The sequence below is a fragment of the Rana temporaria genome, chromosome 1 (assembly GCF_905171775.1).
Source record: "Rana temporaria chromosome 1, aRanTem1.1, whole genome shotgun sequence".
Classification (NCBI taxonomy): Eukaryota; Metazoa; Chordata; class Amphibia; order Anura; family Ranidae; genus Rana; species Rana temporaria.
The window spans coordinates 459,751,487-459,777,479 of NC_053489.1; the positions used below are offsets into that span (position 1 = coordinate 459,751,487).

The following is a 25,993-nucleotide window of genomic DNA, read 5'->3' on the forward strand; positions in this document are numbered from 1 at the left end:
CTGGATTACCAGATTCGGGTGAGTCGACTGGTCAAGTCCTCCCTAGTGTGGTGGCTGACGTCTCCGGTACTTCGGACCGGGAAGTCTTTTCTGCCGTGCAATTGGATGGATAGTGGTCACGACGGATACCAGCCTCTCGGGCTGGGGGGTGTCTGGGGTGCCCAGTCAGCCCAGGGGCGCTGGACTCAGGAGGAGTCCCGCCTGCCAATAAATGTACTGGAGCTCCGAGTGATCAAATTGTGTTTCTCCAAGTGGTCCCTGGGTCTGCAGGACCGACCGGTCAGGATCCAGTCCGACAATGCCACGGCCGTGGCATACGTAAATTATCAGGGAGGCACACGGAGCTTGGCTGTAGCGACTGTCGGCCGTATACATTCCGGGGGTGCTAAACTGGCAAGCCGACTACCTAAGTCGCCAAACACTAGACCAAGGAGAATGGTCACTACACCCGGAGGTGTTTCAGAGTCTGTGCCGAAAATGGGGCACTCCAGACGTGGACCTCCTGGCGTCCCGTCTCAATCGGAAGGTGCCACGGTTCGTGGCCAGGTCATAAGACCTGTGGGCGGACGCGTTGGTGGCGCCATGGGGTCACTATCGCCTAATCTACGCCTTCCCTTCTCTGAAGCTTCTTCCTCGCCTGCTGCGCAGAGTGGAAGCCAAAGGGATACCAAAAAAACCTGATCGCCCCGGATTGGCCGTGCCGTCCCTGGTACGCGGACCTGGTGCGTCTGGTGGCAGACGTCCCTTGGTGTCTACCCCTGAGAGAAGATCTTCTGTCGCAGGGCCCGATCTTTCACCCTGCTTTACAGTCGCTGGCTTTAACGGCGTGGCTGTTGAGAGCCAGATGTTGAAGGACCGAGGCATGTCGGGCTCGGTGATCGCTACGAGCACGGAAGTCTACTTCGCGAAAGATTTACCATCGTACGTGGAAGGCCTACATCTCTGTGTGAAGAGATGAAATGGCACCCCCCTGCATACGTGGAGTGGATCAGGCTCTCGCCTTAAGTACGGTTAAGAGTCAGATTTCGGCTCTAGCTGTTTACTTTCAGCGACCCTTGGCGGCGCACTCCGTGGTGCCTACGTTTGTGCAGGTTGTTCGGCATGTGGCCCCTCCTGTGCTTCCTCCACTGCCTCCATGGGACTTGAATTTAGTCCTCTCAGTGCTTCAAGAGGCCCTGTTTGAGGACATTCGGAAGATCCCCTTGTTGACTGTCCCAGAAGGTGGTTTTCCTGGTGGCAATTACCTCGGTCAGACGGTTATCTGAACTGGCGGCCTTATCCTGCAAGGCTCCCTATTTGGTCGTCCATAAGGATAAGGTGGTGCTGCTGCGGCCGCAGCCGTCATTCCTTCCAAAGGTTGTTTTGGCTTTTCACATTAATGAGGACATTGTTTTGCCATCTTTATGTCCTCGACCAAAAAACCCGAAGGAGGCCACTTTACATTCCTTGGACGTGGTTCGGGCCCTACGGGTGTACTTGTCTGCTACGGCTCTGTTTCGGAAGTCGGACTCACTGTTCGTGTCGGTGACTGGTCCTAAGAAAGGTCTGGCGGTCTCATCGGCCACCATTTCTAGGTGGATCAGACAGGTCGTGCTTTAGGCCTATGCCCTAAAGGGGCGGCCGCCTCCCTTTCAGGTTACGGCGCATTCGACCAGGGCGATTGGAGCCTCTTGGGCTTTCCGCCATCAAGCGTCTGTTTTACAGGTGTGTAAGGCAGCGACCTGGTCGTCAATCCACACCTTCTCAAAATTTTACAAGGTGGATGTGAGTGCATCTTCGGATGCCTCCTTTGGCCGCAAGGTTTTACAGGCGGCAGTTTAAGGTTGGAGTTCCTCCGTCGAGAAACTCCAGTTTTGTTTGGGGTGAAGCTTGGTTTGCTGTGTTGTTTTTCCCACCCCTCAAAAATTTTTGACACCTGCTTGAGGACGTCCCTAAGGTCAATGCTGCTGTGTCCGTCCATGAACGGAAAATCCATTTCTCTGAGTTCATGGACGGACACAGCACCCACCCCTCCTTTTTGTTTGTACTGCTTGTTACGAACTGGAGCTGCATGAGTCAGAGAGTGAGATGTACCTGGGGGACCCGCTCCCTGGGTGGTGCTGTACTGAGGAAAGTGTTTTAACACTTGAAGTGCTGTTTTTTCTGCCTAGTCTCTCCTGAAAGGAATGATATATAACCCTAAGGTCAATGCTGCTGTGTCAGTCCATGAACTCAGTTTGTCTAGGTTCCTAGGAAACCAAAGATAAAATTGGTAGTAAATATATTCCTGCAAGCTCTTGACTTTTATAAAGATTATTGGTAATTCTCTATAGAGTATAAAGATACCCATATCCCCAGCGAAGCCCCTGTTAAAATCCATATGCAAGGCTAGGGATTACACTGGGCTAAGGTGCCTCCACACTACCCTCACATTATAGCATTCAAGCATGGCAACTAATAATTTAGGCACTGAGTGCCATGCTGTGAGAGGCAGGAGTGAGTTTTTCCTGGCATGGGAGTATGTGGCAGGTAGTTAAAGTGTTCTTGCCATGTCTAGTCACTGTGTACAAATTACAGTACCAGGTTTCTTTTCATAGTTTGGTTTTCCGGACAAAGTTGCAAGAATCTTGCCTTTCCTTATCCTCTGTTGCTCCATTCAGCCACTGGCAATAAAGTAAACTACTTGATCATTTTAAGTATGTAATTGTGCCTCGAGATGGGCCCTGTTGTCTCATAACGGGCTGGCAAAGAAGTCCGATATGCAATGTAAGTGATTTGGAAAGATTTGCTTTAACCCCAGCTTTCCAGTCCTTGGATGTGTGGCTGCACCCAATGCTTATTCACTGCTCTGTAGTGGGACTCTCAACATCTGGGCACATCTCTTCAGCCATTTTAAAAAACTTCCCCATGCCCCATTTGTTTAATAGAGTGACAGGGGCAGAAAGGGGACTATTTTTAATGACTTTCAGGTACAGGCGGAGTACTGTTTTGCACTGGGGTTCACAATAATTAAAGTCCTGGCCTCTTCTATGTCAACCTGCTCGGGCAGGCTGGAACTTTAATTTGTCAGGAAACGTGGTGCTGAAAATTACCCAGCCTACACCTGAAAATCATTAAATGGGGCCAGGGGAAGTTCTTTTGTAATTACCGGAGATTGCTGTATTACCCTATCAGAAATGCCCTCTCTGCCTCCTCCTGACTGCAGGCAGCCCACCACCATGATGAAGCAGGATGATTATGCTGCAGTTTTAGGCTGGATGATGTTTACTTCCCTGTAAACAGACCCTACAAGGGGTACTATTGCTTTAGATTGGTGTACACTTGTCACGCTCTGAAGAGCAATCTGTGGTAAATCGCTTTCCAGTTTTGGCTTTATATTGCTTACTCGCCACCTGATTTAACCCTATAAACCTGCATCACTGTGCTGCAACTGTTTTCATTGTATGCGGTTGCAGGGCAGCCCTATTTAGTGGAGTGGGTCATGCTTGGTGGCTGGAGGCAACATTTTCACCCCCATCCACTGCCTTGGCAGCTTTTGCTTCACCTGCTGCCTGTGCGTTATCTCTTCCTAACCCTTGCACTTTGTATGTTACCCCTGCAACTATGTACATTACACACTCCTGCACATACTTTTGACCACTGGGCACTGTACAGCTTTTAAACTCCCCCATTGTTGGTGCAGTTTTGCCACACCCAGATTTCTCCACAGTACATGCCGCCACCTCCGTTGGTGGACTTGGTGAAACGGTGGTCATCCTCGGGTCCTGGTTCAGTCAGGTAGGCCTTTTATGACCATGTGAAAAAGGCCCAATACAGCTCACACATATACTACACACACACATTGTGGTAACAGGTGTTAGACGTGTTGGTACTCTGCAAATGGGCACATTTACACCAGCATTGTGTGCATGCTGGTGTAAGTTGTGCAAAAGCACACAAGTGCTTGATTTATTTTTTTTAAACTTAAAAAAATAAAAAATGTTTATTCAACTCCGTCCACATTGTGATGTGTTACAGAGCATTGTGGCATGCTGCCTTGCAATAAAATATATGCCTGCATCATTTTTATCATATTGCGCACGCACAGCACTGTAGATTGGGGCATTGCCACAGTATTTAGTGTGGGACCAACCTACAGATTACTTATCTACAGTTTTACATTCCTTTTTGCTTTTCACAGTTTTTTCAAAATGCACAATTTAAAATTCATTAATATGTTAATAACTCTGTACAGTTTTATAGTTTTTGCTTTTGTAAGTATGTTGTGTTTGTGCACTAATAATGATTTTAGTGTTTAAGAAAATATTGTTTTGATAGCTATATTTTAGGACTTGTACAATCAGCTGCACTGTCTTTTTATTCTATTAATTTTGTGATTTCAAATGTTTTTTTTTTTTTTTTTTTTTTTTTTTTTTTTACAATGCCTGAAAGCTGTATGTGAAAAATTTCACAAATGGTCTGGCCACTTGAGATTGAAATTGCAGCGCAAGGTCTGGCAGGGAAAGGGTTAAACACGTTAAAGTTCTCTGTGGACTACAGAACACCTCCGCCTAATTCTTAAGAGAAGACAAAAGGGCCATAGTTTTGAAATACTTCCATTCCTAGGGTGACAATGCTGCTCCTCTATAGACAGGTACGGTGACAGATCATTGTTATCCTAGAACAGAATGTTTGTTATTGGCAGGATCACCAGGTAAAAAAAACGAAGTGAAGGCCAAAATAAAAAGTGAATTCAGCCACCACACTTAAAGCTGACTGACACGGATATTTTATAAATGGGCAACTCCTATACTCATATTGATTAGTGGTTCCAAATTAATAACTACTGCAGTAGGGGACAGACTCAAAAGATACTCTGCATCTTTCCAAATAACTTTTCTGCTTTATTATGATGCAATTGAAGGTTTTTATACACATGATTATGTAGGTATCACATTAATATTACAATTGTAAGTTTAAGGTAACAAGGGGCGTAACATAGGCAGACTAATTCTAATCAGGACTCGAAAGAATGCAAACATGTAATGAAAACATTATTATTGCCGTGTGCACAGTAAGGGCAGTGTGCAATACATACAAAATAGAATACAAGACATATATTACTGGCTGTTGTGGCCAGAATAGACTTCTAGCTCAATTAGATGGAGCGATTTTTACACCATTCCCCCATCAACACAGGCAGGGCTCGGGGAGCCATCCCTGTCAGGACACCTTGATTACTGTTGTCGCTATAATAGCCTCTTACAATATTCGCATGTAAAATCCGACAGGGTGGTTTTACCCAAGTTGGTTGACCGGGTACATTCAGCTTGCCCATGCATGGTTCAAATCTCAGCTGGTACCTGCTGAGCCGGCAGAGATTTGAACCATCTAAGGCCAGCTTAAGGACTGATATATGCTGCAATGTATTCCATTTTGCAATATGAATGCCCCACCATTTTCGTTTTAATATGTTACTGCAGCAAAAAGGTGTGCAGGGGCCATTTATGTTAAACGACCCCATTTTGTTGACACAAAAAAAACCACTATATTAATTTTATACATTGCAGATATTGTAGAAAACCTTAGTGTTCTATTCTGGAGATATTTATACGTATAAGCTTTGCTAGAACATCTCAAAGGAAGGCTCTGCTCTTACTATTATAACTATATCCATTGTAATAAAATCTGCACCCCTGGTGTCCTTTTAAGTGTACAGAAGACGTGGAATATATCCCAACAAAAATGGAATTTGTAGGGAAAATGTAATAAATATATTTTCGTCACAAACTCTCGTCCATAAAACGTGAAAAGATTTTAAGAGCTATTTCTTTATTTTTTTTATTTTTTTAACACTGTATTTTGTACGTGTTCTACATTTTTAGGCACACAAATCTTGGTAGCTACTATACAGTATATCCACATATAGCAGTATTGTGTGTGCATTGAAGTACTGTAATATCCTGTGTAGCATGAATTTGTTATTTTTCAGCTCCAAGATCTCTGTGTGCAGTTCAACCTTTAAATCACAAGTGTAAAAGTGGTTGGCACCTTAATTCTGAGACTTGCTGTATGTGTAGGTATCTCATCCTCTAACCTCTGCAGCAGCCATCTTTGTTAATATTATAAGTAGGAGATGGGGGTATAATGCATCTCTTCTGTGATTGGACAAAGGTCTAAGCACCATGTGTAGTCCCACCCAGGTGACAGAGAAAGAGTGGGAATAAAGAGAAAGCGAGGGAATAATGCATCACCCAGCATATTTCTATCTCTTTTTTTTTTTTTTTTGGAGACGTTGGCATCGTTATAATTTAACAAAGTCCTATCCCATTTGCAGCATTTAATTTTTGCTTCCTTAGTGACATTTTTAAAAACCAGTACTAGAGACCTAATGGTTTGGTCAAGTGTAGATAAATTATCTTAATATGATGATGGTTTCAATCGACCCAGAACCTGTTTTGGAATATTCTACAGACCTGTTTTTTTTTAAAAGCCAAAATAACACAACAACGTATTCCTAAAGCAATTAATCTATTGGCTTCAAAAGTGCCAGACACTGCAATTAGCCACAAATGCTTGTATGCAAAATTTGTATTAAAACTGTTTTGTCTTCATTACTTAAACAGATGACTTGCAGAGCACTTCCAAAAGCGCTACGTGCAATGGAACATCAGAAAGGGACAAATCCAATTCTAAAAACAGCACCAAAGCCAAGCCAGATCACAAATCTAATGAACTGATACAGAACGGTTTAAAGAAAAAATCAAAAGGCAAAAAAAAACTGATCAGCTTTAAACGAGATTCAGAAAGCGATGAGTCTGCTTCGGATGCAGGCAGTGTTCTGGATGAAGACTACAGCAGTAGTGATGAGATAATGGAGGAAGAACACAAAACTAAAATAGTTAGCTTCCTTCAAGATGCTTCCTTGGATGAGCTCTCTCTGATCCCTCAGTGCTCTCTAAAAAAAGCTCAGAGGATCACTGAGCTCCGGCCCTTCAATTCTTGGGATTCTCTGGTAAGTTTTCAGTGTACAGTACTTTTTTTTTTTAATATATATATTCCTTTTATGCTCCTAGGCAAGAGGTGTCTACAACCTTAAGGAGGCATAGATGGGTGGCCTTTTCCCTGAGTAAGCTAACACTATATTCCTTGTGAGCCAATAGCAGTTCATATGACCTAATTTTGAATAAATTAAGGGGTGATTTTCCTGAAAAACCCTTGCTGATTGGCTGGCAATGCTGTCACTCATTCAGCAACCTAGGAACTTGGTTCAGTGCTTTGCAGAAGCAGACACAAGAGCTTTCATATGGGGAGAAGAACTTTGCCAGTCTGTTCTAAGCTGTTTTACAGGAAACTTTTGCAGAAAGCAAGAATGCTGCAGGATTTTTGTCTCAACTGCGTCTGCCTAGGGAAGCAGCTGCAGGAACTGCTCCATGTTTCAGGATGCCAGGATTATTTTTCAAGTTTCTTCTTAAAACAGCATCTTTTCTCCATTGTACTGCATGTCTATCACCTCTGCTGTGCAAGGGATTTCTCACTTGTTTCTTGTGCTTGCACAACCCTGCCATTTTCTGAGTGAATGTTAACAGGCGTTTACATAGCTATAAAATGAGGGACTTTGGAAAAGGGAAATTTGTCCCACTGACTTGGTAAGTACATCGAACAATTTTTCTGCACATTTTTCTGTTTCTAATAATTAATGTAATTTCTCTGTGCCGGTAAAAAAAGTATTTTTTCTCCATAACATTTTTTTTTCTTGTACTTGTGTGCAAGTACTAATTATTAAAGTGCACATTTGCAGGCCTCGGGTGGGTATAATGCGTTGCTCTTAAAACGTAGCGTAACTTCAGAAGGTGGTTGTATTTTGATGGATCATCATGTGATGCACTAAAGTGGGTATGGTTTCTAGGTATAATGGTTATCAGGGCCAGTTTTTAGCTATTCCTTCACAAAAACAGAAACTTTTCTTTTTTTTTTTCCTCTTTTATGTTTTGCAAAAGAGGACGGAGAAAGGTAATTTTAGCTAATGCTGCAGTGCAGATTCACAAGCCGCACTTTTCACAGTGAAAGATCGTTTTGCCTGGAGCTTTTGGCTGGCCTGACAACATCTGTCTGATAGGCAGCTCGCAGCTGAACTTGTCGGGCTTCGCCTTCGCTAATTCTTTGTAAAACTATTTGCTAAAGGGCTGTCTTTGCTTCAGATGTTTTCTCTTCAGTTTTTACCCCCTTTGGCAAAAGTGAAAGAAAAAAAAAAGAAGATAATGTTGTAAACGCTGTACTGACCTGCAGTGAATTGAAAGGCTTTTTTTTTTTTTTTTCCTTTTTCCTTTTATTTGAATTAACACGTCTTTCATAGAACCAACGCCCTTATGTTTGGTTGCTGTAACCACATGCCCAGAGATGTTGCTAATGCACACAGAATTCATATTCCTAATGGCTTCATGTTGCCAAAGAGTGAATAACGTTTACTTAATTTTGTCTAAATTTTCTTTTGACGTTTGCAACTTATTTCCTGTGCAGATGTACACATTAACTTGTTAAATAGATCTGTTCGCTACAGGACACAATTTTAGAGCGTGGTTGTTTTTCCAGATGTTTACATATTGCAAGCTCTCATTTTTGATACAGCATGTCAGATTTAAATTCTAATATATACATTTTATTGCCCAAAGATTAAGGCTCCATTCACACTTGTGTGACTTGTCATGGGACTTTGGGCACATAGTCACATGACAAGTCGCAGAACATTTATTATAATCTAAGCAATTCAAATCTATGTAACTTAACATGGGTTTCCGCACTACTTTGATGCAACTTGAGTTCCATAAACTGCAGCGAATTTAAAAGGGTTCCTGCACTACTTTGATCTGCCTTGAGTGCCATAGACTGCAATGTAAAGTTGCACGAAAGTCGCATCTTAATGTTATCAATGTGACAGTTGTGCAACCAGCCAAAGTCACATCAGTTGCAATGGAAATTGCACGACTTTGAAGTCAAACAAGTGTTAATGGAGCCCAAAAGAACACATTATGGTTATTAAAATTGCAATGTGGTTACAGTTGTGCTAGACAAAGATGAGTTATACGTATATTAGATTTTTTTTATGTTTTCTGGAAGCAGAAGAAACCTAAGACCTGTAGCTGATAATCAATCTTGTGTTGGTATTTTTTTTTTTACAATGTGATAAATGTATGCCTGCTGTCCATACACCTAGTGAACCTCAGGCAATTTTGGAAACTATTCTTCTGGTTTTGATTGAATACATACATAATAGAACTGTACATAATCACATATATATGTTGGGTCCGGAGCAGTCTGCACATACGTTTTTCAGTCTTTTTTCCAGTTTAGGGCAACTAGAAGTGCCTTTTAATTGACAGTACTTGCTTTCTGATGATGTTGTGGTCATAGGTTTGCTTGTGGCAGATTGCTAAGGGTCACGAACATTGTAATCTGTTGGAAAACGTGCACAGTTGCTCAGCCAGCTGGTTACCTTGACCATAGTTTTCATAAATAAGCCCTCTATCTTCACAGGATACTCTAAATGCAGTTTTAGTTTAAGTTTATATTGCTTTGCAGTGAAATGCTAATGAATCACTGCAGTTTATAGTGGGTATTATGGGGAGTCTCTGACATTGATTATATCCGTAAAATATTAAAGCTGATCTCAGAATCCCCCCCCACACACACTTGTCTAATTGCTGGCATCAGGATGGGGGGCTACCCTAATGATTCTTATACTTCTCTAAATCTGCGTTCATGTTCTGGGTCCATGCCTTCTTTTTTTACTTTTTATAGAAGGTAAAGAGTCTTTAAAGTGATTTCAAATGTTTTCAGTGTTAGTTTTGTAGTATTTTTCACACAGCGCTGTCACTCAGAAATAAACCAGAATTATAACCCAACTTAGTGCCTGTACATCAACCTATTAAGTGGATGTCAACTATACTTATGTTTTGTGTAGGACTGCTGCTGTTCACCAAATAACAATAAATTGGTTGCGTGTCACACATGAAATGGTTAATCCTCAGCGCTATCCTTGACCATTACAAGAAATTCACCATCGGTGCATGTTCCTCCTATAAGAAACCAAACGCATAGATATATACAAACTAATAATCAAATGTGATTAGTTCCACACTCTAAAGTAGTTCATCATTGGTGCAGTTTCTTCAACGTAAAGTGCTTCCTAGAAAACAAAAGTGCTGCACTGTAAGTAACTTGCACTGGAGCACGTTTGTTTACTATGAAGCACTTTACGTTGAAGAAATGGCACCAATGATGGACTACTTTAGAGTGTGGAACTAATCACATTTGCATATTAGTGTTATAGTTGGCACTATATTTTTTTCTACCTGTTGCTTTTTTCTTTGGGCTTGTACTTTCTCGAATGCTGCTATAGAACCTTTTTTGTAATTAACCTGTCGTAAGGAAAATATGCCAGTGCTGACCACCTTAAAGCAGTATTAAAGTAAAAAATTGAAAAAACACTGACAGGCAAGGTTTTTATAACAGAAGAGAGCCTAATGGTCTTTCATAAATGCCTCTCCTGGCCTGTCAGCGGTAATGTTATCTGAGCTCAGATGACATTTGCGACTCTGTACTGTGATGCGGTGCATGCACAGCAGTCACTTCATCATAGCGGTTACATCATCGCAGCTCAGCCATCAAGCTGGCTGGAGAGTTCAAACTCGGGAAGGAAGTCTGGGTGAAGATGGAAGCATCTGGGACCTGCTGGAGCAGTGACAGTACAGCCCTGGAGAGCATTTTGACAGACACGTCTGTCATGCGTGAGCACATTATGGTGCAAAATTCGTGGAAGCCCATTAAAAGGAAAAAAAAAAAAAGTTTTTAGTTCCGCACTGTTAAAAATGCACTGCACTTGGGATCTGCAGCGTGGGTGTCAGTGTTAACTTAATGAGACCCCAAATGCAGGTTGCACATGCAGTACCATGCGATCTGGTTGTGGTGCATTTTTATAAAAGTAGTGCATGTACTATCGTGAGGGCTGCTGCCCCCATTTCCAATCATGCTACTTGCCTGTCTGTCTTACCCCCTTGGTTCAATTTTTTAAGGCGCTGACTTGAAAAACAATGCATTCTTGCTTCCCAAACTTTCTTGAGCTGCAAGCTTGTTCCTGGTTGGCTACATAGAAGAGATTAAAACCCTTGCAGTATAACAGCCTGACAATTAGCAATTTTAGATGGCAGTGGTGGCCACCTCATTTCTCTTTTTGCTTGTTTTTTTATTGCAAACGTTGCAGCAAAGTGAGTAAAGCTCTTTAGCAGTGGGTAGAGGGTTAATAGAAAGCACAGTGCTTGGTTAATAAAATCTCTATATGCATTTAGCTTTATATTTATAATAATAATCACTTTTGTCCCCATGTAGGGTAAACGGGCTCCCTTTTGTGCTGACCTCCACAAGCCAGCAAGAACAGCTCTGTGCAAGCTCCCAAGTTTCACTAGTCAGAGCTTACACAGGCCTGTGGACTCTCCATATGAGAGAGCTTGACCAGGAACCACAGCTGTCACATGAGCGAGATGGGAGACTGAGTAACATGCTTGTATTTTCTTTGCTATGTGTGGCTAAATTGATTACTGGGGGATGAAGTAAAAGGCATGTAACTGGGGAGAGTGGGATTCAAACGGTCCTGTTGCTTTGCACTGAAATTCTGGTTCCAGGACACGGTGTAAAGTCAAGTAACATGAGAGAGGGCGGGTCAACTATTAAAAAAACAAAAAACCATGCACTGACGTAAGCAGCTGTGCAGCCTTTGTGTTTTTTTTTTTTGTTTTTGTTTTTTATCTGAACTAAACATTTTGTTTTTTCTTTTTTATTATTTCCAATGAGTACCATTCATATCTGTGCGACTTTAAAGTAGTCCCTGCACTACCTTGGTCCAATGTTGATGCGACTCGAGGTCCATAGACCTTAAGATTTCACGGGCATTGCTTCAAGTCATATTAAAGTGGAGTTCCACCCTGATTTTTTTTTTTTTAACCAAAAATGAAAAAAAAAATATGAAAATATACTCGCCAGAAAGGGCTGTTGCTATGCGGAACTAGCTATTCTGCCTCTTACTCCACCGCGATCGTCTTCTTCCTCGTCGTCCTGTCTTCTGGTGAATGGGGCGCGCTGCCTTCTGGGAACTGTGTGTATCCCAGGAGGCAGCCACCCATTCACAAAGCGCCGTGCGAGTTGCTCATGCGCAGTAGGAAACGGGCAGTGAAGCAGTAAGGCTTAGTCAGGATGGAGGCGCCAGGACCAAGCGATCGATGTCGGGGGCCCATAATTGCGGGCGCCTAGGACAGGTAAGTGTCCTTATTAAAAGTCAGCAGCTACAGTGTTAGTAGCTGCTGACTTTGAAGAAACAAAATACAATTTGCGGGTGAAATCCCGCTTTAAGCCACGTGAATTTCAGGTTGTACAAGTGTGAAAGGGGCCTAATGTGACTTTCAGCAAACGTTTGCAGGTGGTTAAATATCCCTTGTAAAATTCACTTGCAGTGAATGTCATGTGCCACATCTTTATTAATATGCCTGCGGGTCTCTTCATGCTTGTCTAAAGCTGGCCATACACGAAGCGAAAATTTTAATCCATGCGTGGCCACTGCAGTTGGACAGAAGTCCTTCCACTGACTGACTTTAATTCAGCCACCCTACAGGATAAAAGCTGCTCGCTCATTGGCTGCAGTGCCGATCTGTATTAATCTGACTGTGGCTCTCCCCTATGTCAGAATACAATAGCGCAGCAGGGAGGATCCCCCCCATCCACCTTAAACGTGTGTATGGAAGTATTGGTTCATTTTTTTTTTTTTCGATTCGCTCACTGGCTGAATGAAAAACAAAAGCCATTTGTGGCCACCTTTATAAAACATTTGACGTTTGGGTCTTTTTATAACCTCGGATTGTAAAAAACAAAATCTGCTTATAAACTGTTGTTCTCTGGCAGTGTGAAGTGATATGTAGTATAGTGGCATATTACAATGTAAAACAGGTTTGTACATACTGTACAGCTGCTTGTTTGTACCTGTAGGGGGCTATTTGTGATCCTCTGATTCATAGTGGTTCTTTTTGCTAAAGTACAGCTCTTCCAAGTAACCGCTTGATAACTTGGTGATTTTTGTGGACGTGATTGATGTTAAACCCATGTTATTATGTGCCATCTGTTTGTGCTGAATAAATATGCATTTTGCAAGTTTCAACAATGTTCAAATTATAACTCTTAAGGTGAAAATACACTTTGCCCTGATTACCTTGAAGTACCTGGCGACACTTAACCACTTCTTTTTTTTTTTTCTTCTTTTTTTTTTTGAGAGAGGTTTATAACTTTGTGTGAATTTATCAGTTGAGTGTTACATATGTTTTAACCTCACCTGTGAAATAATACACATGTGGTTCCTTTATATTTTATCCACTTTTTTCAATAACGGCGCACAGATTAACCTTTCTGTAGCCTTCGCATTGGAGTAAAGCTAAAGTTTGGGGCCTGTCATTGCTGACAGCTGAAAATGCAATTTTGCAATCATCTCTATTCACAAAAAGCACAAATTAAAAAAAGTCAGAAGTCATAAATGTTCCATCAATGTGGTTCCCTTTCTACATATGCTATGGACCTCACCTATTCAAGATTATAGAATTATTGGAAGTAGAGTGGTGTTCACTGTCCATGCTGTAGTGGCAGTCCCAGCGGAAAAAGTACTTGTACTCGTGTGTGCTCTGTCAGCTTGAAGAGAGAGTAGGCAATTAAAAAGCTGCCTGTGGACAGCTGCTGGTTCGTAAAAAGCTAAAAGAGCAGCGCCATCTAAGTGCAGTGGTAGTGACTTTGTTGACCCATAAACAACAAATGGGAACTCACAAGATCAATGAGATGTCAGCGCATGTTAGGTAAATAACGAGGTTCATCCACTCGTGGGGAAGATGGTCTGCTTGGTGGTGAATAAGCATCTGATGGATCTGGCTGTGCTTGTGGTTCCCAGCGCTTCCAGACACACAGAATAGCTCAGACAGCAGTGTACGTCCCTTCCGGTTGGAGAGAGAGTGGGGAGATGCCGGAAGTGATGTACACCGCTGTCTTTGAGTCCTTCTGTTTTGGCTGCACTGGGAACCACCAGCTGCTTCTTCAGCAGCAAGCAGGCCGTTTTCCCCACAAGTGAATGAACCTCATTATTTACCTAATAGGCACTGACATCATATTGATCTTGTGAGTTCCCATTTGTCTTTTATGGTTTAAAAGGTTTACTACTGCTGTACTTGGATGGTGCTGCTCTGTGTTTTTGCAGTCCCAGTGGATCCTCCTCTAAAAATAGAATGGAATGACCAATAACCATGAGTGTCGCCATGGCAAATTGTTTCTTTAACGTTACCTCTTATACCAGATGAGAAATGTTTAAAAAATGGAAATTACTAGGGTTGTCCCGATACCGAGTATTTGCGCTAGTACTCGTACTCGTGCAAATACTCCCGATACCAAAATAGAATACTTTTTTTTTTTTTGTGACATCGAGCGGTGCATAGAGGCAGGGCCGGATTAACCGTGGGGCTGATGGAGCTGCAGCTCCAGGCCCCCATCATAATATAGGCCCAAACTTAATTCTCTCACCAGGGCCCGGCTGCCGGCCAACGACCGCTATATAATAAATCCACACGTCCAGGCAGCTGCAGTGCCATTGGATGGCACTGATAGGTGGCACTGGCATTGATTGAATGGCACTCATAAATGGATGGCACTGATAGGTGGCTCTGGCATTGATTGGGTGGCACTGATGAGATGCACTAATAAGCTGCCTCCCTGCACTGATGCACTAATGGGCACTGATCTGCACTGATAGGTGGCACTGGCTAGCTGCACTTTTGGGCACTGGCACCGATGAGCTGCACTGATAGGTGGCACTGGCAGTGATCACTCCTTCAATGATATGTAGTTTTCCAGTACCGTATGCTAAAAAACAGCCCCACACCATGATGTACCAGTTCTTCATAATTCTAAAGAAAATATCCTTAGTCTGTTTTGTGGTTTGAAAACGGTCACATGACATTTAAAAAAAAGTATCGGTATTCGGTATCGGCGACTACTTGAAAAAAAGTATCGGTACTTGTACTCGGTCTTAAAAAAGTGGTATCGGGACAACCCTAGAAATTACCCTTGCAACCCACTATTACTGAGTGAAAGACGTGATTAACAATGTCTTGCCTATCTAAAGAAAATCCAATTGGGACTTTACTGGTACAAATAGGGCAAACACATGAAATAATATAAAAAAATACCAGTTAGTTTCTAATATAATTCCACATTCTAGTCCCATAGAACACAGTTTGGGATTAACAATGGGAGGGTCCTCCTTTGGGTGCCTGCATCACAGCCTCTGTGACATAAAATCTTCACAATTCGAGCAGCAGCATCCTATTGGGGTCCTGAAGACTGCAATGAATTTCTGATGTTGGTGTAGAAACTGGCCAGAGACTGCATAGCTGATTCACAAGTCTTTACTTTTGGGGAAAAAAGTGTCGGCAAAGGACGCTTGATGGGTGATTCAAAATAAGGATTTTACGTTTCTTTTTGATAATTTGCCAGCAAGGGGACAAAGGGAGTGATGGGTGGTGGAATGATATTTGCTCACATATGGTCTTTAAGACCTAGCATACCCTTGCTGTTGCCTGTTGCATGCCTAACCTTACTGCAAAAACCATAGTCCAAGAGACCTAAATAGTTTGAAATCACTTTAAAAAGGTATAGTAGTTGTGTATATATTTGTTTTAGTGAGTGAATCATTTTTTTTAAATTGGTAAATATGAAATGGGTGTATTATGCTGTTTATGCTTCCAGCAGGTTGAGATTTTGGCTCCTGTTTACAGAACACAATAGCTCAAGCAGAAATGTCCAAACCTACAAGTGAAGGAATCGAAGTGGCTCATCCAAGTTTTGCCAAATAGGTCCTAAAGTGGTTTTAGGAAGGGCGGGGCTGAGCCGCAGCTTCGTGTGTGAATGGACACAGAGCCGCTTCTCGTGAGCGCTTCTTCTTGGATGCCCCCACAGCAAGCTGCTTGCTGTGAGGGCATCCGTCAGTAGGGAGGAGCCAGCCAGGAGCGGTAGCGTGGGACCCAAAAAGAGCAAGATCCGGGCTGCTCTATGCAAAACCACTGCACAGAGCAGGTAAGTTTAACAGCTTCCTTGCTTTCATTTAAGCTCATCTATAACTCTCTGTGAATCCTTTGTCGTGTATTTGATATATCTTTTCTAAAACAAATTTTGCATACATACAGTAAAAGACTGCATACAGTTACTATTAGTTCTCTGCAGTGTTTTAACAATCCATTTGTTTGCCAAATGAATCTTTGCAAAAGTCTTGAAAGGCCACAATTGTTTCTCAAGCCAACTGTAGTAGTCAGACCAGGCAGTGATTATATTATGTCTCATTGGTACCTGTTGTGTTTTTTTTTGTGAGGTACTTATAGTATCTGAAAGCCTTTCTGTGGGAGAAAGATGCTGGCATTTCTGTTAAATAAGCTCAGCCACACCGCGTGGTGAGCAGGCAGTGAGCACGTTCTACCTTCCCTCAATGTGCATTCTCTGCCTATACTATGTTATGATTATGATGGTGGGGAGGAGTAGCATTTTATATACCTAAAGCAAAACAATACTGTCTCCTGTGCTGTTAAACATCTGAAAGGCAGGGTTCACACAATTGCAAATTGGATGTGGTAGATTGTGACTGGCTCTCTATGCAGCCGATTTACACATCTCTGGAGTGGCTCCGTTGCGAATTGCACAGGAGTCCTGTGCATCTTCTGGTCCGTTTCAGCCCAAAAATTTGGCTGAAATCGGACCTAAAATGGTGAACGGGGAAGCACTAGACCCCTGTTGTGAGCCACTCTGTGCGTCAGTGTAAACCCAGCCTAATAGATTCTTCATGCATGTAGTGTGGAGATGCAGTGCAGGGGTTTCCCTAACTTTTTTTACGAGTGTTTTGTAGAAGTATGTGTGCATAAGTAAATATATATGTACATTTCCTGTCACTTCAAAATAACTCAACACACAGCCAATGTCTAAACCACTGGCAACAAAAGCGAGTACACCCCTAAATGAAAATGTCCAAATTGGGCCCAAAGTGTAATTTTGTGTGGACACCATTATTTTTCAGCACTGCATTAACCCTCTTGGGCATGGAGTTCACCAGAGCTTCACAGGTTGCCACTGGAGTCCTCTTCCACTCCTCCATGACGACATCACGAAGCTGGTGGATGTTGGAGATCTTTCACTCCTCCAACTTCCATTTAAGGCTGCCCCACAGATTCTTAAGAGGGGTTAGGTCTGAAGACCTGCTTGGCCAGTCACCACCGCAGCTTCTTTAGCAAGGCAGTGGTTGTCTTGGAGGTGTGTTTGGGGTTGTTACCATGTTGGAATACTGCCCTGCGGCCCAGTCTCCAAAGTATTCACAGTATATGTTGGCATTCATGGTTCTCTTAATGAACTGCAGCTCCCCCGTTCCAGCAGCACTCATTCAGCCCCAGGCCATGACACTCCCACCACCATGCTTGACTGTAGGCAAGGTGCACTTGTCTTTGTACTCCTCACCTGGATGCTGCCACACGCTTGACACCATCTGCACCAAATAAGTTTATCTTGGTCTCATCAGAGCAAAGGACATGGTTCCAGTAATCCATGTCCTTGCTCTGCTTGTCTTCAGTAAACTGTTTGCAGGCTTTCTTGTGCATCATCTTTAGAATAGTCTTCCTTCTGGGATGACAGCCATGCAGACCAATTTGGTGCGGTGTATGGTCTGAGCACTGACGGGCTGACCCCTGCACCCCTTCAACCTTTGCAGCAATGCTGGCAGCACTCATACACCGATTTCCTAAAGACAACCTCTGGATATGACGCTCAGCACGTTGACTTAACTTCTTTGGTTGACCATGGCAAGTCCTGTTAAACCGCTCTGTGGTCTTGGCCACCGTGCTGCAGTTCAGTATTAGTGTATTGGCAATTTTCTTATAGCCTAGGCCAACTTTATGTAGAGCAACAATTCTCTACATAAGAGACCGATAACACCAAATTTAAAACACCTGCTCCCCATTCACAGCTGAGACCTTGTAACACTATTGAGTCACATGACAACAGGGAGGGAAAATGGCTAATTGGGGCCCAATTTGGACATTTCCACTTAGCCCGCATTCACACCTAGGCGTTTTTACGCCTGTAGCGCTACGCCGCTGCCGCCAGAGGGCTGAAAACGGATGTCCCTCTATGGAGATGGTTCACATCTCCACGCCGAACGCCTGTCGCCTGCCGCGTGAAAAAAGGTCCCGGACCTTTTTTTCAGGCGTCTTCGAGCGTTCGGCTAGGAGATGGGAATCGTCTCCATAGAGGGGGTCATCTTGGGGCACATCTAGGCGGACAATACCGGCGTTTTGTCGCCGCAAATCGCGGTACAAAACGCCAATATTTTTACCGCGATTTGCGGCGACAAAACGCCGCGATTTCGTCCGCCTAGATGTGAATGGAGCCTTAGGGGTGTACTCACTTTTTTTGCCAGCGGTTTAGACATTAATGGTTGTGTTGAGTTATTTTGAGGGGACAGCAAATTGACACGATTATACAAGCTGTACACTCACTGATTTATATTGTAGCAAAGTGTAATTTCTTCAGTGTTATCACATGAAAAGGCATAATAAAATATTTACAAAAATGTGAGGGGTGTACTCACTTTTGTGAGATACTGTATATCCTAAAAATGTGTGCATGTATAAACTAAGGAGTAGGCTTTATTTTAATTGTTTTGGAACCAGATCTATATCCATTTTTACTTTTGTCCTTGTATTAAGTTTAAATAAGTAAGGAATAAGTCTGAGAAAATTACAGCTTGGAGCAAATAACGTCAGACATTTTCATTTGAGTTGGCTTAGCGGTTTCATAAATCCTTTAAGCATCCTGTCAATCGAGCAAGGTACATAAATGTAGTATAGCTTAAAGAGCTACCTGTAATCTCCCTAAACACTGACTCTGTTAGGAGGAAATAAGGTGATAGCAGTAAAATCAAAAAGGTTTTATCAATTGGGTCATACATTTATTAAAGATTACAGGCTCTTGCTCATGGGCTGCCTGGGCATTTCACTTGTTTCCTCCACCCAGGCAGCGCAGGTGCAGCGCACAGCCGATTTATTAAAGCCTAACTCCATCTTTTAGTGAAGCCATTTCCTTCACTACCCATGCAGTGGCTGTTGCCACTTTATGAACTGTATGTAGCCTCAATTCTGTGAGATTGTAATATCTGCCCACTTCCCTTCATTGGCCAATCAGAGGCAGCCTTGTATTCAGAAAATGCAAAGCTTCCTGTAAATGGCTGAGCACACTCAATTTTGTTCCAGGAGCAGCACGGAAAGTCGCCGTCCCTGTGCAGGAACACATTGCTGTATACTCTATCTGAGGTTACATACAGCGCTGACAGCCGCAGCATGTGTTGGTGAAGAAAATAGTTTGGATCAGCTTGGTCCGATCTCAGTATTTAAAGTTCACTTATACAATAGATGTGCTCCTTATCAGTTGACTTCATCAGTTGTTAGGATGCTGGTGGCTGTCCCACATGGTGCCCAAGGTTATATTTCTGCCCAGTAAAAACCTGTGGCTTTATATGACACAAAAGACGGTATAATCCATAATTTGTAGGCTAATTTGAGGCAACACTTAGGCATTTTGCCACAGTACCCAAGGGTGCCGCAATACCCTGGGTGCAAAAGGCTGTTCTAGACTATATTGCTGTGTGAAAGGAATTACCAAATTATTATATTTAACAGATCTGTCTGTGGCATTTAGATATTTGCATAAAAACTGTAACGCAGCAACAGCAGGACTATAACCGAGAAGTATTATGCCTTGGTTCACACTGATGAGGTGCTGGAAATGCAACGATTCCTGTGCGATTCCCTACTTCATAGCAATCGCACTTGTGTTCATGTGATCTGCTGCGGGATGTCAAGCAGAGAGCAAAATGCAGTGCGTTTGCCTGAACCAGAATGCATGGGTGTTTACATCCGGTCCCACTGCAAATCACACCACACAGAATCGCATATAATTTGCACAGGAATGTGGTGTGATTCCTATGTGAATTGCGTGCAGTGTAAACCATGACTGAAAGTAATTTCAGATGATAGTAGTTCTGAACCCCATTTTGTAAACTTTAAATCTAGACCAGTGGTCTCCAAACGATGGCCTGGGGCCGTATGCAGACCTTTTTGCTTTTCTATTTCTGGCCCATGATGCACTCTTCCACTGACACCAATGATGGAGCACTATTCCTCCCACTGATATGGGACATTATTCCTCCTACTGACGCCTATTATGGGGAACGATTCTTCTCAATTACACCAATGATGGGGCACCATTCATTCCACTGACGCTAACGATGAGGCATTATTCCTCCCACTGCAACCAATGAAGGAGCACTATTCTTCCCACTGATGGGACATGTTATACTCCCAATGGCTACAGTCTGGCCCTCCTAATGTTTGGAGACCCCTGATCTACACAGTAAACTTCATTGTTAATGAAAATGAGAGCATGCATGTTTTAATTGAATTGTGTGAAATGGGGTAAATAGTTCAAACAAATATTTATTTATATGCTACTTTTGCATTATTGGTTTCAAAGGAAGACGTGTGTTCATGGATATGCAACTGTGTGACTGATTCATGCACGCCAGCTATCGCACTATTTATTTTTCAATATTTTTCAATATTTTTTTCTTTTTTTTTTTTTCTTTGCAGCTTAACAAAATAAACAAAGTGAATACTCTTTCCTTGGACATGGTTTGGAACTGTAAAATACTGATCAAGGAAAGAGCAGTGGTTTTAAAACTTATGAACAGATGTGAGGAGATTTCCCAGAAATTGGTGAAGCAGGTGACGCATATCACTGAAGATGGAGAAAGTGGGTGGAATGTGAAGCCACCATCTATGCTGTCCAAGAGGTATGTCAGACTTGACGGGGATTTTTATTTCAGCAATGTCGGTAACATTCCACCACCTTAAGTTAGGTGTAGGTTTTGACTTGACTAAGTGGGGACCCACTGGACCCTGAGTAAATAAATTAATTGATAGCCATCCTAAAATCATAATGCAAATGAGGTGGTGGTAAGTACTTTTGTTAATCTCCAAAGCGGGATGAGCACGGCTAATGTGATTTTTTTTTTTTTATCACTTGATCAAATAACTAAGCATTTCTAGGCAAACCGATTCCAAAACAAAGCTATGATTTGTCTGTGGAAGCTGTGTATGAAAAAGGCAAACAAAAGACTGGTCACCAGTATTGCTTCTTGGGTCGCTGCAGCTTATCTTAACCCTGTTACTGACTTGCTATACCTTGTTTTGCATGGTTAGCCATGTAGTGACAGCCATCTTGGTGAAGGTGTAAAGGGTATAGTCAATAAGCAGCAGGGGAGGTGCATAAATCACACATCCACATAAAGAATGAAGCAGAAGCAGGGAGATCCATGTACTGAAGCTTTCTTTTCAGCAAAGGAATAGTAAGCAGCACAGCCGTGACAGCACCAGGTTTCATGAGATCAGTAGTCAGAGGCAGCAGTGCCGTTAGATAATCTCCCACTGCATACAGCTATGGGGCTTAAATTAGAAGAATGGAATGCAAGACAAAAGTTGCTTTTTTTGGGCGGGGTGTTTCATTTTTTGTTGGGCAGATTTAAAAATGCAAATAATGGCAAAAACACAATACATTTTTTTTCTGCTGCTTCCCCACTGAAGACTATTGAACCAAAAAAAAAAAAAAAATCTGCATTTTGTGTTTAAAAAAAAAAAAAAAAAGTCCCTGACCCTTTCCAAAAACAAACAAAAATGCATTGATGTGAAAATGTTCCATAGGATACTATGTTAAAAATAGTGTCCTGCATTTCTGCAAAAAGGAAAAAACTAATTGGTGTGAATGGAGCCTTAGGTAAAACGCATGTGAAAGCAGCCGAGTGCTTGTACAGTGGTAAGTCTGGACCTTTCAGTTTTATTGGGAAACCGTGGGTGCGTGCCTATCCTCTACTTTTTCCCCAAGGGGTTAACAAAGATTGACTGACACCAACAGTTTTTGTCACAGACCAGTGGCATGCAAAACCATGTTTGAGTTAGTGGGACAATTGTCCAATTTGCCTAAAGCACATCTATGATCAAAATTTTAAATTGTATACAGAATTTATTTCCAAATGGTAATTTTATTATTTCTAGCCTACTCCTATTACTCTGAATGATTTTGAAGTTTGTAAGTTTAGTTTGTGAAGATGCCCACGTAATTCATTTCTTGAATTCTGCGACACAAGTTCACTATGACCCGTTGATAGTCATTGCTGTGTCACAGAATTCAGGGTCTGCCTTCTAAACTACAGAGGTGGGAGAGAAAAAGTTTCAGCAGGTACAGTCTGTACACTAATCGCATCTTTTAGGCAGCAAGGTACCATGGGATATGTAGTCTTTAGACTTTGAAAGTAAACCACATGGAGGAAGCTGTAAAGCATTAAAAGAATCCAGGAAATTGTGAGAGATGGCCAGCCATATTCTTATGTTGGATTATCAAAACAACAATTGTATGCATCGCAATAAATTGCAAAAAATAGGTGTATAGGGGAGTGTGGCTTGACGGCTCGAGCAGATGGCTGCTTGGATCCACAGCTCTGCAGTAAACACGGCCTCAGCAACACCACAGTGGCTCCAGAGAAGGCATTGCCTGCCCGCCGAGTAGCCCAAACACCCCAGCAGCCCGGGACCACCATGTTCAAACAGAGGAAAGACCGTAAGCCTCCGAAAAAGCTCACTGCTTCTTTACCCTGTCAGGCTAGGCAAGTGGCCAAGATGGTGGCGGCTGTGGAATGTCAGCGTGGCTCTCCTCAGCTCCCTCCAGTCAGAGCTTCATACATCCACAGGGATCCCCGTGCTCTCCTGAACTGACTGGTGAGTGTGTTCTCCTCAACTCACCCACCACCTCCAGCCCTGCCAAATCCAGGCCCTGAGCAGAGACAGCCTGTCAGAGCCCCCTGTCTGTTCTCTCTCCCTCGGCAATCCTCAGTGCTTGATGCATTTCCTGCCTCAGAGATCAGCCCCTGTCTGAAAATTCAATTAAAATCATGCTGCTCTCACTGAGGCAGATGTTATACACTGACCTATCTACTACAGTCTCATCACTATTTAGAGCTGTTGCTCAGCATGACCAAAGCATTACATTTATAGAAACTAAAATGGGAGATCTATTCTCTGCACATAATGAGCTGGTTGATGGATTTGCAGATCATGAAGATAAACTCCAACTAATTAATCTTAAACTCGCAGACCTGGAGAATTGCTCCAGGTGAAACGGCATCAAGTTACGTAAAGCCCCAGAATCGATCCAACAACCAGAACTAGTACAATACCTACAGTCCCTTATGCACACATTGCTGCCTGATTTAACAAATCGTTACATGGAAATCGACAGGGCACACAGGCTTCCCAAACCTCCTTACTTCCCAGCTTTCACACCTAGAGTACCGGCCCTTATCCACTTTTTCAGTTAGAGGGTCATGTATGCAGCAAAGTGTACAGCGAGACTACCTGATCCTTTTACTACGGTCACTCTTTATGCCGATTTATCCAAGGCTAACCATGAAAAATAGCAGACAGCTAGCGACTATAACCAAAGCTCTTCAAAATCATAAAATGCCCTATAAATGGGGATTCCCCCACCAAACTGCTTATTACACACCAAAACAAAACTTGTGCAGTGAGGACACTCCCTGCAGGACTTAAACTTCTGAGGACCTGGCGCATAATTTCAGAAGAAGCTCCGGACCCTTCTGACCAACTTCCATCCCTCATGGAAACTGGATGGGCTTATCGAGATGCCTGAAGAAACCTAGAAAAACCTTCTCTGCACTCACCCCACCAAAAGGCTGGGAACCTGCAGCACTATTATGCAGAACCCACCTGCCTTATTAGTGCTTCCTGACCCACCTAATAGACAGTGGACTGCTTCCCCCTGTTTGCAGTAGTTTCTGCACATTAAAACCCATATCTCCTTTGGTCCAGAGCTCCTTTTTTTTTATTTTTTATAAAAGTTTTCCCATCTAAACCCAGCACCAGCTAACCTATTACCACTGAACCGCTTCCTGATCTCTATTGCATTCGACAAGTGATGAACCACATAGCACACCTTATATAGAGATAAGCTAACAAGCCGCAACCTACACATAACTACTGCTCCTACATGGAGACGACAATCTCCCCTGTCTCTCCTTCCTCAAAATGACCTTCAACATAGTCTCAGTAAATTCCAGGGGCTTAAAGGAGTTGTAAAGGAAACATTTTTTTTTGCTGAAAATGACTTTACAGGGTATAGACATAATAGTTAACTGATTCCTTTTAAAAATAGATCAAAATCAATCATAATGTACCTACAGTTTCATTTTTGCATGCTGTTTCCTGCTTATGTGATGTGCAGAGACACAGAGCCAATACAGGGCAGTGATGGTTTGTAAAACGAAACTGATTGGTGTTGAGGGGTTTTAGACACACAGTAATTACACCACCTTGATTAGTGACCACAGAGAGAAAGCTCCCATGACTTTTTTCATCAGGAAACAGACAACCAGGAAGTTTTCAGAACAGAGAAGGATTACAGCAACAGAGCAAAAACGAACAATGAGGACATGAAACCAGGACTGCAGTAAGGTAAAGGAAGCTATTTAGCTAAAAAAAAAAACCTTTAGTGACCCTTTAAACTCTCCACAGAAAAGATCCGCACTAGTCAGAGAAGCCAACAGCCAAAAAGCTGATGTCCTCTTAGTGCAAGAAATCCACTTTGCAATTGTTAAAACTCCCTTGGAAGTTCTTGGAAAAACTGCAACCAGATCTTCCTAGCATCGGACCTAAAAAAAAAAATGGAATCACTACTGCTAGACTCCTTGCAAATCTTCACCATTTCATTACAGACCCTCAAGGCCACTACCATATCTTCATATGCGACATTAACCAAGTCACTTACACATTGTTTAACATATATGGTCCAAACAAGCAACAACTACATTTCTGTAAACCACTGTGCAAAAAGATAAAGCACATCCAAAAAGGTAGAATAATCCTTGACTTCAACATAATTAGAGACCCAGCTATAGACACTACAACCACAGCTAGACGCCATTGACCTGCCCTAAATCCTTTTCTACAAAGAATGCTCTCTTTGACTCCTGGGGGGTGCCAACACGGAAATTTAACAAGATCCCCCCCCCCCCTCCCGTATTAAATTCTTTCTTTCTTTCTTGACAAAATCGCCCTTCAGCATGTGACTCATTCCGAGATCAGATCCATCACATGGTCAGACCACGCACCTGTCTTCAAAAACTCACCATTGAGCATCACTCCTAATTTGAAATAAATGACCAACCAGATACCGATAGGTTTGTACTTTGGTGGGCATATTAAGCCTACACTTGTGGGATCTTAAACTCCACAGTAACGCTAAGAACCAGATGTCCCTTCTCAGATTGCCAATTTAGAAAACCAAAACAGGCTCCTTCCCACAAACTAGCTTCCAAGCTTCTTAACCGGAGCCAAAAACGCAGCTCACTTTTACTTTACCACTTTGAAAACAACCTTAAATTGACTAAAGCCAAATACTATGCCTTGGGTAATAAGGCTGGAGCCCTATTAGCCCAACCTGATCAAAGCTCAATGCGCTAGGTGTAAAATATTACCACCCACCAAACAGACTAATCCACAGGACCTAGCTAATGCTTTTAGCGATTCACTATTCCTCTCTACATTCTCGCTAGCGACAAAGCTACTCCTCAACCAACAAACCCAAGTATACAAAACTTCCTATCCTCAATTGACCTCCCAACTATTACCTCCTATCCAATCGGCTGACATCTCCCAAGCATTCTCAGATGATGAAATTCTTAAAGCCATCAAAACTCTCGCTCTCCAAAAATCACCTGGAGAAGATGGCTACACCAATGAATTTTACAACAAAATTTGCCAACCTAGTCACCCCCCCACCTCACGGAACGCTTCAATTC

The 25,993-nt window shown here is 42.6% G+C and overlaps 1 protein-coding gene across 1 annotated transcript in view; it reads left to right on the forward strand.

Annotated features, from left to right (window-relative positions):
* The window catches only part of SMARCAD1 (SWI/SNF-related, matrix-associated actin-dependent regulator of chromatin, subfamily a, containing DEAD/H box 1), a 175,558-nt gene that overhangs the window by 93,250 nt on the left and 56,315 nt on the right, over positions 1-25,993 (forward strand). Inside the window, exons 9-10 of the mRNA XM_040327899.1 lie at positions 6,585-6,973; positions 20,715-20,917. Coding sequence (XP_040183833.1) covers positions 6,585-6,973; positions 20,715-20,917 — 592 coding nt within the window. The remainder of the gene's footprint in view (positions 1-6,584; positions 6,974-20,714; positions 20,918-25,993) is intronic.